This window comes from Pistacia vera, unplaced genomic scaffold (assembly GCF_008641045.1).
Source record: "Pistacia vera cultivar Batoury unplaced genomic scaffold, PisVer_v2 Contig673, whole genome shotgun sequence".
Taxonomy (NCBI): Eukaryota; Viridiplantae; Streptophyta; class Magnoliopsida; order Sapindales; family Anacardiaceae; genus Pistacia; species Pistacia vera.
In genome coordinates, this window is record NW_022196527.1 from 549,949 (window position 1) to 559,981 (window position 10,033).

General features: G+C 35.9%; 3 protein-coding genes across 4 annotated transcripts; 2 read left to right on the plus strand and 1 right to left on the minus strand.

The window, feature by feature from the left end:
* The first annotated feature begins 2,526 nt into the window (after positions 1-2,526).
* Positions 2,527-3,130, plus strand: LOC116113096 (zinc finger BED domain-containing protein DAYSLEEPER-like). The gene is made up of 2 exons (XM_031399248.1): positions 2,527-2,687; positions 2,779-3,130. The coding sequence occupies exons 1-2, from the start codon at positions 2,527-2,529 to the stop codon at positions 3,128-3,130; spliced, it is 513 nt and encodes a 170-aa protein (XP_031255108.1).
* Positions 3,131-5,282: 2,152 nt separating this feature from the next.
* Positions 5,283-7,040, plus strand: LOC116113138 (60S ribosomal protein L6, mitochondrial). Of its 2 annotated transcripts, none has more exons than XM_031399289.1 (2): positions 5,283-5,567; positions 6,420-7,040. In XM_031399289.1, the coding sequence occupies exon 2, from the start codon at positions 6,439-6,441 to the stop codon at positions 6,745-6,747; it is 309 nt and encodes a 102-aa protein (XP_031255149.1). In that variant the 5' UTR covers positions 5,283-5,567; positions 6,420-6,438; the 3' UTR covers positions 6,748-7,040. The 2 variants fall into 2 exon arrangements, with proteins under 2 accessions (XP_031255149.1, XP_031255150.1); XM_031399290.1 differs by having other exon boundaries at positions 6,423-7,040.
* A 944-nt stretch (positions 7,041-7,984) lies between these two features.
* On the minus strand, positions 7,985-9,677 carry LOC116113140 (ADP-ribosylation factor-like protein 2). The gene is made up of 5 exons (XM_031399292.1): positions 9,510-9,677; positions 9,323-9,433; positions 9,088-9,250; positions 8,876-8,956; positions 7,985-8,280 (listed from the first exon to the last, which is right to left on the minus strand). The coding sequence occupies exons 1-5, from the start codon at positions 9,572-9,574 to the stop codon at positions 8,143-8,145; spliced, it is 558 nt and encodes a 185-aa protein (XP_031255152.1). The 5' UTR covers positions 9,575-9,677; the 3' UTR covers positions 7,985-8,142.
* Positions 9,678-10,033: the final 356 nt, after the last annotated feature.

Consider the following 10,033-nt stretch of genomic DNA (forward strand, 5'->3'; position numbering starts at 1 on the left):
CAATCATTCCAAATGTTGCAAAGAATGGCGAAGAATGATAAGGAGACTTTATTACATTTGAAGTTATAAAATACTAATAAGTAGAAAACAAATAAAAAACTCTTACCTTATAATTGAAAAAACAAAACTCCCAAGTACTGGTTGAAGTTAGGGTACTTTTATATGCATATATGTAAATTTATCATTTTAAAAAACTGTCAGAACCACTGAAAAATAAACTCCCAAGTATAGGTTGGGTGTTTTAAAAACCGCAACTAAAAATCTTTCAAAATTGCTATAGTGGTTTACCCTCAAAACCGCTATGATGGTTTACCCTCACAACCGCTACTATTAAACTCCCAAGCGAACCCTAAGTTTTAGATGGAAATAGCATATCACTCTTATCACAAAACATTGATACTGTCTTAGGATCTGAATTCTTATCAATGATCTGCATTGAAGTGCTTCAGTAAAATAAATTATAAATAGCATCATCGTGATGATTATAGAGAAATGTAAACCCTAGGTTTCAACTCATCCAAAAATAAGGATGGGCGTGGGCCAGATTGGGGTCAAGGACCTCGTTCCCCATCCCCGTCCCCAATATCCACTCCCATGACCATCCTTGGTCCATCCTCGATGGCAGGGACAATTCTCATGACCGTCCCTGACCCGATGAACGGGGCTTCACGGGAAAATTTATCCCCGAACGGGAAATTTTTCAATTAATTAATTACAAAGATGATTGAATTTGTGTAATTTGTAAGTCATTAAACAATTATGTATATTCTTACATTGGTTTGGTAAATTGTAATAATCTAGTCAAATTTATTTTTGGGGCATGTATTATTTATTTTATGAAATTCACAAAGTAATAATACATATATTTAATTATTAGACTCCCTCATTTAAATCATTTTTTTTATAAATTTAATATAAACATTAGAAAGTATTATAAAGTAAATATCATAAATTTGGATATATTATTTAAAATCATGATTTAAACTCTAACTTTATATACAATCTTGCAAAGTAAAAAAAAAAAACATAAAATTCTCAATAAAAAAATATGGGGCAGGGTTGACGAGCCAGGGTGGGGGATTGCACAATCCCCTCCCCTGGCCCGTCCCTAGGGGTGGAGATTTTTTTTAGGACCATCCCCAACCCTATTCCTAGACCTGGCAAACAGGTAGGTGTACTTGCAGGTCAACGGGTACCCGTACCCAATGGACGGGTACGGGTTACACATCTCTTGACCCGTGAAAATATGACTCGTACCCGGCTCGCCTGTGACTTTTGCAAGTGGACTGGGTACTACCCGCGGACCGGCAAATTTAAAATTAAAAAAAAATAAAACTTATCACTCTCAGTCTCAATGTCTCACTCTCAAACCCTAATCCAAACCAAAACTTATCAGAAAAAACAAAAAATGCAGCAACTTATTCTCTTCTCTCACAGGCCACAGAAGCTCCATGACCACTCCTTAGTCCTCTCACAGCAGCTCCACTCCCTCACTCTCTCACGCTCATAACAGCTCCACTCTCCCTCATTCTCTGACTTCTCTCACGGCATCAGCAGGTCACGGCAGCAGCAACAGGTCACGGTAGCCCATTCTCTCACGACAGCAGCAGCAGTAGCAGCAGTCAGGTCACGGCAGCTCATTCTCTCACGGCAGCAACAGCACGGTAGCACAACAGTTAGGTCACGGCAGCAGCAGATCTCCTCTCACGACAGCACCAAATCTCCTTTCACGACAGCAACAACAGCAGGGCAGCAGCAACACGGCAAGGCAGCAGCAACAGCACGACAGCGTCGGCAGGTAACGTATAGGTTGATCAAATCTCGTGTTAATTTTAGCTATATCCTGCCTTTGCAGCTAAAAGACGAGTACTGGAAACTTTGGTTAAAGTTACTTTTGTATTTTAATTATGAAATACTTAATATTTATCTCAACAATATGGAATGTTTGATTAGTGATTAAAATAAAAAATAGTAGGGGAGAGTTGAAAAAGTAGTGCATTAAAATAGTTTGTCTTTGGTAAAGCATGTGACAAAAATATGATAGAATGCTAGGGAGTACCGAGAATGAAAAGTATAGAACAAACTACAAAGCATGTGGTCTGACTGACTAACTGAGAAGTCATGCCCCTCTGCCTCTGGGACCAAAAACGTGAAAATTGACTGCTTAAAAACATGACGTGAGGGAGGCTTAAAAAGTTTTGAAAATAAATTTTGGCCCCTCATAATATCCTACTCAAATATTTATTTTCTTTTGACTCAAATAATGATGATTCACAATTTCACAGCATATACCACATTATAATTTTTTTTTTTTTGATGAATTGTTATGAATTATGATTGGTTATACTTATTGGAGTTGAGGGGTGTTGATTGTTGAGTTGGAAAAATCCAGTCATTTGGTAGGGCTAGTTTGCTTGTAAAATATATGGGAGTGTTTTTATTTTTTTTGGACGAATTGTTATGAATTATGATTGGTTAATTAATTTAAATGTAAATACTTTGTTGTGTCCTTTAGATTGGCTTGTTATGGAGAAGTCTACAAATTTAGGAACGGGTCGTAATGTAGCCGTAGGTCAACTTCCTTCTACTGGTAGTACTGCTTGGCCAAAAAGACGTCAAGTTTCAGATGTTTGGGGTCAATTTGCAACATATGTAGAAGATAATAACGGTAAAGTGTATGATTTGTGGTAAGTCTTATGCACATGGTAGTTCCAGTGATGGGACTAAGAATATGAGGCACCATATGGAATGTTGTCCTAAACTTACCATTACTAATAGTGTAGATCAAATGATGATGGATTGTGATACTAAATTGAGACGTTTGAAGATTTCTCAAGAAATTTATCGTGAGAAGATGGCAATAGGAATCATAAAACATAATTACTCATATTCAATAGTGGAGCATGAAGGAATTAGGGATGTCCACATGTATTTGAATCATGAAGTTAAGCATTATACTAGGAACACCGCTAAGGCGGATTGCTTAAAGATATATTATAGGGAGAAGGAAGGGATTAAGCTTGCTTTAGAGAGGGTTTCGGGTAGAATATGCTTGACTTTTGATATTTGGCATTCTTGTACTACTGATGAGTATATTTCTTTAACGGCTAACTATGTTGATCAGAACTAGGAGTTACAAAATAGAATTCTGAATTTTTGCCATATTCCTCATCCACACTCGGAGGCTATTTTATCAGACATAGTATATGATTTCTTAAAAGATTTGGGGATTGAAAAGAAAGTCTTCTCTCTTGCATTAGACAATGCAAGTAACAATGATAAAATGGAAGACATTTTAAGGAGTTAATTTTGTTTGCAAAATGTTTTATTATGTGATGGTTTTTTTTTCATGTGCGATGTTGTGCACATATTTTGAATCTCATAGTCCAAGAAGGGTTAAAGGTGAGTAGCGTGACTTTGCATAAAATTCGTGAAAGTGTGAAATATGTTAAAGGAAGTGAGGCTAAAAGAATCAAGTTTGGAGAACTTGTTAAAACAATTGGTGTGATAAGCTCAAAAGGATTGCGAATGGATGTTCCCACGAGATGGAATTCTACGTATTAATGCTTCAAAGTGCATTAATATACCGTCGTGTGTTTGTTCATTTGGCACTGATAGATCCCAATTATAAAAGTTGTCCTTCAAATGAAGAATGGGATCGTGGGGTGAGAATTTGCAAGTTCTTGCAATCATTTTATGAGATCACTACTCTTTTTTGGGGTTCCCAATACCCGACAGCAAACTTGTATCTCAGAAATGTGTGGAGAATTCAAGTGCGTTTATACGAAGAGATGGAAAATGAGGATGAAGTTCTTAGTACCATGGCAAGTCAAATGAAAGGAAAATTTGACAAATATTGGGATTCTTATACTGTTGTGTTAGCAATTGCAGCAATTCTGGACCCACGTTTCAAGTTTGAGTTTGTTGAGTTTTGTTACAAAAAAGTTGATGGCCCAGTAGTTGCAACAAGAAAGTTGGAGTTGGTCAAGCAGGAGTTGTATAGGCTTTTTGCTGCTTATGAGGGTCTAAGTGGCAATGAGGTTCCCAGCGATCCTTGCGTACAAGCTAGTAATCCTAATATCATTGGAGATGATATTTGTGTAAGTCAATACTCCCTAAATATTTTTATATTCTTGTGATTAATAAGGTTTTCTTTATTTTGTAATTTTGCTTTATTAAATTTAAATATTTAAATGGTGCAGGAATTTGACTACTACAAGAGTGACTTTAGTGCTACTAAGAAGTCCGAATTGGATACTTATTTGGGAGAGGCAAGATTTGATCGCATCAAATTTTGCAATTTGGATGTCCTGGACCATTGGAAGAAAAATAGTGATCGATACCCGATACTTTCGATGATGGCCCGTGATGTGATGAGTATACCAATAACGACTGTTGCTTCGGAATCCAGTTTCAGTATTGGTAGCAAAGTGCTCAGTAAATATCGAAGTTCACTTTTACCGGAGAATGCAGAGTCTTTGATATGCACCAGGACATGGATTTCTGGATATGAAGTTAAAGGTAACATTTTAACTTATATTTCACATGTTTTAATATTTTTGTTTGTTAATATATTACGATAATTAACTTATATCTTGTTAATTGTAGAAGATGAAATTGATGATGTTCAGCTGCTTGTGCCATTAAGTCAAGTGCTGGGGAAGGAGATTGCATAATCAATGGCGGCTTTGTTTGTTTAGTGTGTTTGGTACTTTGGTTAAACAATTATATATATTTAATTGTTTAGTGTTTACTATGTTATGTATGTTGAATGTTAAACAATTTTATATATTTAGTGTTTACTCATTAGTAATTACTATGTATGTTTAGTGTTTATTAATTCTATTATCTATATGGTGGAGTTTGATATAAATATGAAAAATATTAATATTGAATTAATAATGTTTGGTGAAAACTAAAATCTAATCAAATTTAATTTAATCATCCATTTATTTAATATAATAAGTTAATAACTAATAAGATTAATAAATGAATTTTATATGAGGTTTTTAAATTAATATAATTTAGTATGCAATTTGAAATTTTGAATTAAAAAACAGTAAAAAATAACAAAAATATGGAAAAACAGTGAAAAATACAAAAGGCTGCATTTTTCACGGGTGACCTGTACCCGCACGGGCAGGTAGGGATCATGAAAATGTCGACCTGTGAGAATTTTTCACCCGTGAACCCGCGACCCGTTGCTACCCGAACCAAACCCGCCCGTTTGCCAGGTCTACCTATCCCTGATGTTTTTGGGGATTCCTCGCCCCATTCGAGCCGATCAAGCCATATCTCGTTGGGGCTGGGGCAAACGCTCATCCCCATCCAAAAAGTAGAATAGAATAAAACGGACTGAATTAAATCTTGTTTCTCTCCAGAACGATATAACTCCAGCATCCAAACAACCGATTAGAAGCTGAAAAAAGAGGCAGGCCTGCACTGACTAACATTACAATTTACATGTTGCGACTCTCCGACTCTCAGTAGCCTCTCTGCTTCAGTCTCCCACTATTTATATCAAACGACGGCGAATCAACCGATCACGCGCAACAAGAAGGATTTAGGTAATGCCCTAAACCCTGCCAAAAAATAATTCATGTCAAATTGACACATTCTCTGGGTAGTCATCTTTAACATCAAGGGAGCCGTGACAAATCAGGGCCGGCTGTTGGGTTACCCGACAGTGCCCACATGTTTTGGCTACTTGTTTGTTCGAAACCTTCTTCAAAAAATCCTAGCTTTTATCGTCGTTTTCTTTGCTTTCACATCGTGAAAATCATAGCCACTGATTCACCAAATGTTCGATGAAATGTGTCTTTGTGGACGTATGCTATTTTTTGTAAATATATGGCTGCTACTATAACAACCCTTTTAGCTATTCTGCACAGCATCTAATTTTTATATATGTATTGGTTTGAGCCTCGACGCCTAAGATGTGCTAAGTGTATTATAAATTTATAATACTGCCTTTAGTTCATTGTTCGGATAGTTTTTTTGCCTTGTATCTATTTGAACATCATATTCAAATCTGCATTTGCAACTTTGATAACAATTGCAGTCACTCTTCCAAATATATAAAAGTTTGACACTTAGTATTGATATATAGGTGTTCTTAACATGCATTGGAAACTATATTGATCGAGTTTTACTAGCAATTGGATTTCAGTATTAATTTCTATTGTTTGAAACATAAACATTTATGGTTGTGATAATGCTGTGCTTGAATTAGACAATAGGCATTATGCAATTGATGTGTAGTCTGTGTAAAACATCACTAATATATTTTAAGTTTCAAAATCATTTGTTTTCCAAGATTTGTGCTTCCTAGATTTTTTCACAAACTGGAATAGGACCTGCTTGTTGGGTTTTAATTTTGCTGATTAGCAACTTTTGTAATGCCATCTCTTTGATTTCAGGAGATTGAGGTGACTTATAATGGAAGCCAAATTTTTTCGCTTTCTAAAGATTGTAGGTGTCGGGTACAAAGCCAGAGCTGAATCAGAGGGTCGTCTCTTGTTTCTCAAATTGGGGTACAGTCACGAGGTTGAAATTACTGTTCCTCCAGCCGTCCGTGTTTTCTGCTTCAAAAATAATGTAATTTGCTGCACTGGAATTGACAAGCAAAGGGTGCACCAGTTTGCTGCTTCTGTTCGTAGTTGCAAGCCTCCTGAAGTTTACAAAGGCAAGGGTATAAAGTACACTGATGAAGTTATCAAGAAGAAACAAGGAAAGAAGTCAAAATGATTGTGGAGATGCCTGGTTCTGATTCGATAAATGTTTTTGCATCTTTATGCAGCTTCGTCAGCAATGCCATAGTCTGTAAAACTAAATTGATTCTCTTCTTAAATTAGAGCATTTTGGAACTTCTACGGATTTTGATAACGTCAAGAGCTTTGCAATATGTGAAAGCATCAATAAATCAGCCAGGAGCTTTGCATCTTCCCAAGGTTTTATTGTTAGTGTTAATTTGGTGTAACTTCTCAGCCGAAAATTTCTTTGCACGAATTTGAAGCAGGTTTAATGTTTTTATTTATCAACTGATTAAGTATTTATCCAATCTCGGCTGGGTTCAGAAGATTGTGGTCTTTCTTTTATTGAACGAGTTTTATACTTTGAGCTAAGCCAATGGAGTTGTCCCAATCCATAGCCAAGACAGGAAATGTGAATATTTTTTATGCCCCAGTCGGTTGTCATATGCATACTTCTTGCTTGAATGTGATAAATTATCTTCTACATCTGCTGGTGGGTTGATGTTTGTGGCATAAATTTTTTGTTGTGTGCTACAAAACTTACAAGGAATGGAAGACATTACTTTCAGGAGCCAGGAGGTCACATTTTATTAAACATGGGCTTCCAAATGTTTCACAGCTCCTTTCAGACCACAGATGTCTGCTTTTTCCAAACTTATGGTAGACAATTATTTCTTTCAAGATAAAGCATATGATGTTTTCATCACTAACCCTGTTTTCTGTTTGTTTCTCCACCCAAACTTTGATTCTACTACTACTGGAATTCTGTATCTAACAATGGTAAAATCCATCACATATAGAGTATTGCCACGGAACACAAATTAATTTATGAGCTCTTGCAATGACTTCCGTCAAGACATCATTATAAAGTAGCTCTTGCAATGACTTCTGCCAAGACATCATTATAATGAGCAGGAGGAGCCAAAGCACTGCAGCTTCAGTGAGCGAAAATGGCTCACCAGAAATTTCCCCTCTATGGAGCTGTTAATTTTTGAAGGCCCTGGAACCACCAAGCAATTTCAAGTACATCGTTTTGTGCTGTAGTAGTGATCGTATTATATCAGATACACTAATTTGAAATTCAATTGAAATAACCTTGAATTTCTTTTATTTGGAAGTTCAAAAACTGATTTATAGGTTTAACTGTAGAGTGCTCAGAATGTTGATATGAGATTTAAGTTGTTCACAGGGAAGATGCTGGGGGAGGAGGTAAAGATTACACAATGGAAAACTAATCAAGAGAAAAAACAAATTACCTTAGAAAATCATTCGGATCATGAGCCCGTCTATTACATAGCCATACATCTGCATAAGGTGGGCTATTTGCATCCCAGATATCCTTAAATTCCCATTCAGCTACTATGGATACAGTATAAAAGAATGTCTTGAGTTAGTCAAGCATGTAGATCCGGGAGGCAATGTCCTGAACCAACCAATCAAATCCCTCAAGCAAGCCCTCTCCTGTGTATGCACTACAGCCCACAATTTTCCAGTGTCGAGTTTTGTCCATAGCTTCCAAGTTCAGCACCTGTGGCAGCAAAAAAGAAACAGAATCAGGATTGAAAAGATTTTGGAGTTGTTCTAAGGTGTACACATATAAATAAGAAAAATTAGAAAGAAAAAAAATATTAGTACTGAAGAAAAAACTCAGAAGAGAAAAACAAGAAACAAAACAATAACTATCAGATGGACAGAAATGGTAAATGTAGTATAGAAGTTATCAACCATCCCATGTATCCTTTAAAGTTTACTGGTTCACTGCTAACTTGTTTTCAGTCCCTTGTTGCCTAAAAAATGTTTCAAGCCAAAATAAAAATGCTTCACTGGATGCATAACTAGCGTAGTGATAATTCACGCAGGCTCGAAAAGCTTAGCCACCAGAAAAACATCAAAAAGTTGCCTCAAAAGGACACCTTATACTACAAAATCAAGTGTCCAGAAATGGAATCTGTACAGAAACTTCATCAGTAAACAGTGCTCTTACACAAACTTGAAACAACAAAGTGTTCTTAAAGAGAATGAAAAGTGCTTATAGTTTGCATCCCAAAAAATACCATGCTCAACAATCATGAAGTTGCATACATATATACAGAGAGAGAGAGAGAGAGAGAGTGCAGACATACTTTAGCAATTTCTGCTGGGGTAAGAGCACCTTTGATGTCCTGCTTGTTAGCAAATATGAGTAAAGATGCCCCTGATAACCTCTGCCATGGAAACACATTAGTCAGATTCCTTACAAAATTCAACCAAAACACTTGAATGCTCTGAATGTTCATTTCAGCACCCTAAATCAGTAACATTTATTAAAACTTAAAATCAATACAAAAAGCAATACCTCTTCCTTCAAAAGATTATCCAGTTCCATTTTGCAATCATCTAACCTTCTAAGATCCGAACTATCAACCACCCACACTAAACCATCGGTTTGCTCAAAGTAGTTCCTCCAATATGATCTTATAGTTCTTTGGCCTCCAACATCCCATATATTTAGAACATACCTATCCAATTCATATAACGCGGAAATTTCAATAAATAAAATCTAATTATTGTGGGTGTTAACGGAATCTTACTTTTGATAAGTGATTGTTTTGATGTTGAAGCCCAGTGTGGGACTGATAACGCTAGTATCTTCTCCATTAATCTTTAAAACAATCGTAGTCTTCCCCGAATTATCAAGACCCCTGCAAAACAAACGCTAATTAAATTCAACAAATGAGAAAGAGGGAGTTTGATTAATTAATTAATAAATTTACATACACCATAAGGATTCGCATTTCCTTCTCTTTTTTCTTGATTTTCCGTATGATGCTAAGAAGCCCCATTTCTAACAAATCAGCCAGATCACTTCTTCAACATTCAATGTTTTTTATACACTCAAATGGGAGCAAAGAAGACAACTCAGCTGCTCTCCGCTTCTGTGTTTGAAGGAAATGGCTTGTAGAAGCCCACACCGGAGCTTATTATTCCAATTTTCAGAGAAACGACGCCGTATGATTGGGAAATCAATTTTGTTATGAAAAATGTTACACCAACAACTCTTTATCATAAACTTTCTCTCGTTACCCTAACTTGTCAGCTCGCAATTAATTAATGAGACTTATACAAGACTTATATGAGATTTATTGTGAATTAATTAATTACGATCAAAATTATGAAAGAAAATTTATGAAAAATGATTAAGAAAATAATAAACACCGGAAATAGTGCATCGAATCTATGTACCGAATGATGTGATAAAATCTTAACTGTTGATTAATTATAACTTAATATTAATCGACGGT

Excerpts from the sequence above, each read along its gene's own strand:
- LOC116113096 (XM_031399248.1), top strand. The coding sequence starts at position 2,527 with ATGGAGAAGTCTACAAATTTAGGAACGGGTCGTAATGTAGCCGTAGGT. Across the intron at positions 2,688-2,778 it reads GGTAAAGTGTATGATTTGTG|TGTAGATCAAATGATGATGG; the intron begins GTAAGTCTTATG and ends CATTACTAATAG.
- LOC116113138 (XM_031399289.1), top strand. The coding sequence starts at position 6,439 with ATGGAAGCCAAATTTTTTCGCTTTCTAAAGATTGTAGGTGTCGGGTAC.
- LOC116113140 (XM_031399292.1), bottom strand. The coding sequence starts at position 9,574 with ATGGGGCTTCTTAGCATCATACGGAAAATCAAGAAAAAAGAGAAGGAA. Across the intron at positions 9,434-9,509 it reads GAAATGCGAATCCTTATGGT|GGGTCTTGATAATTCGGGGA; the intron begins GTATGTAAATTT and ends TTTGTTTTGCAG. Across the intron at positions 8,281-8,875 it reads CCCCAGCAGAAATTGCTAAA|GTGCTGAACTTGGAAGCTAT; the intron begins GTATGTCTGCAC and ends TTGCTGCCACAG.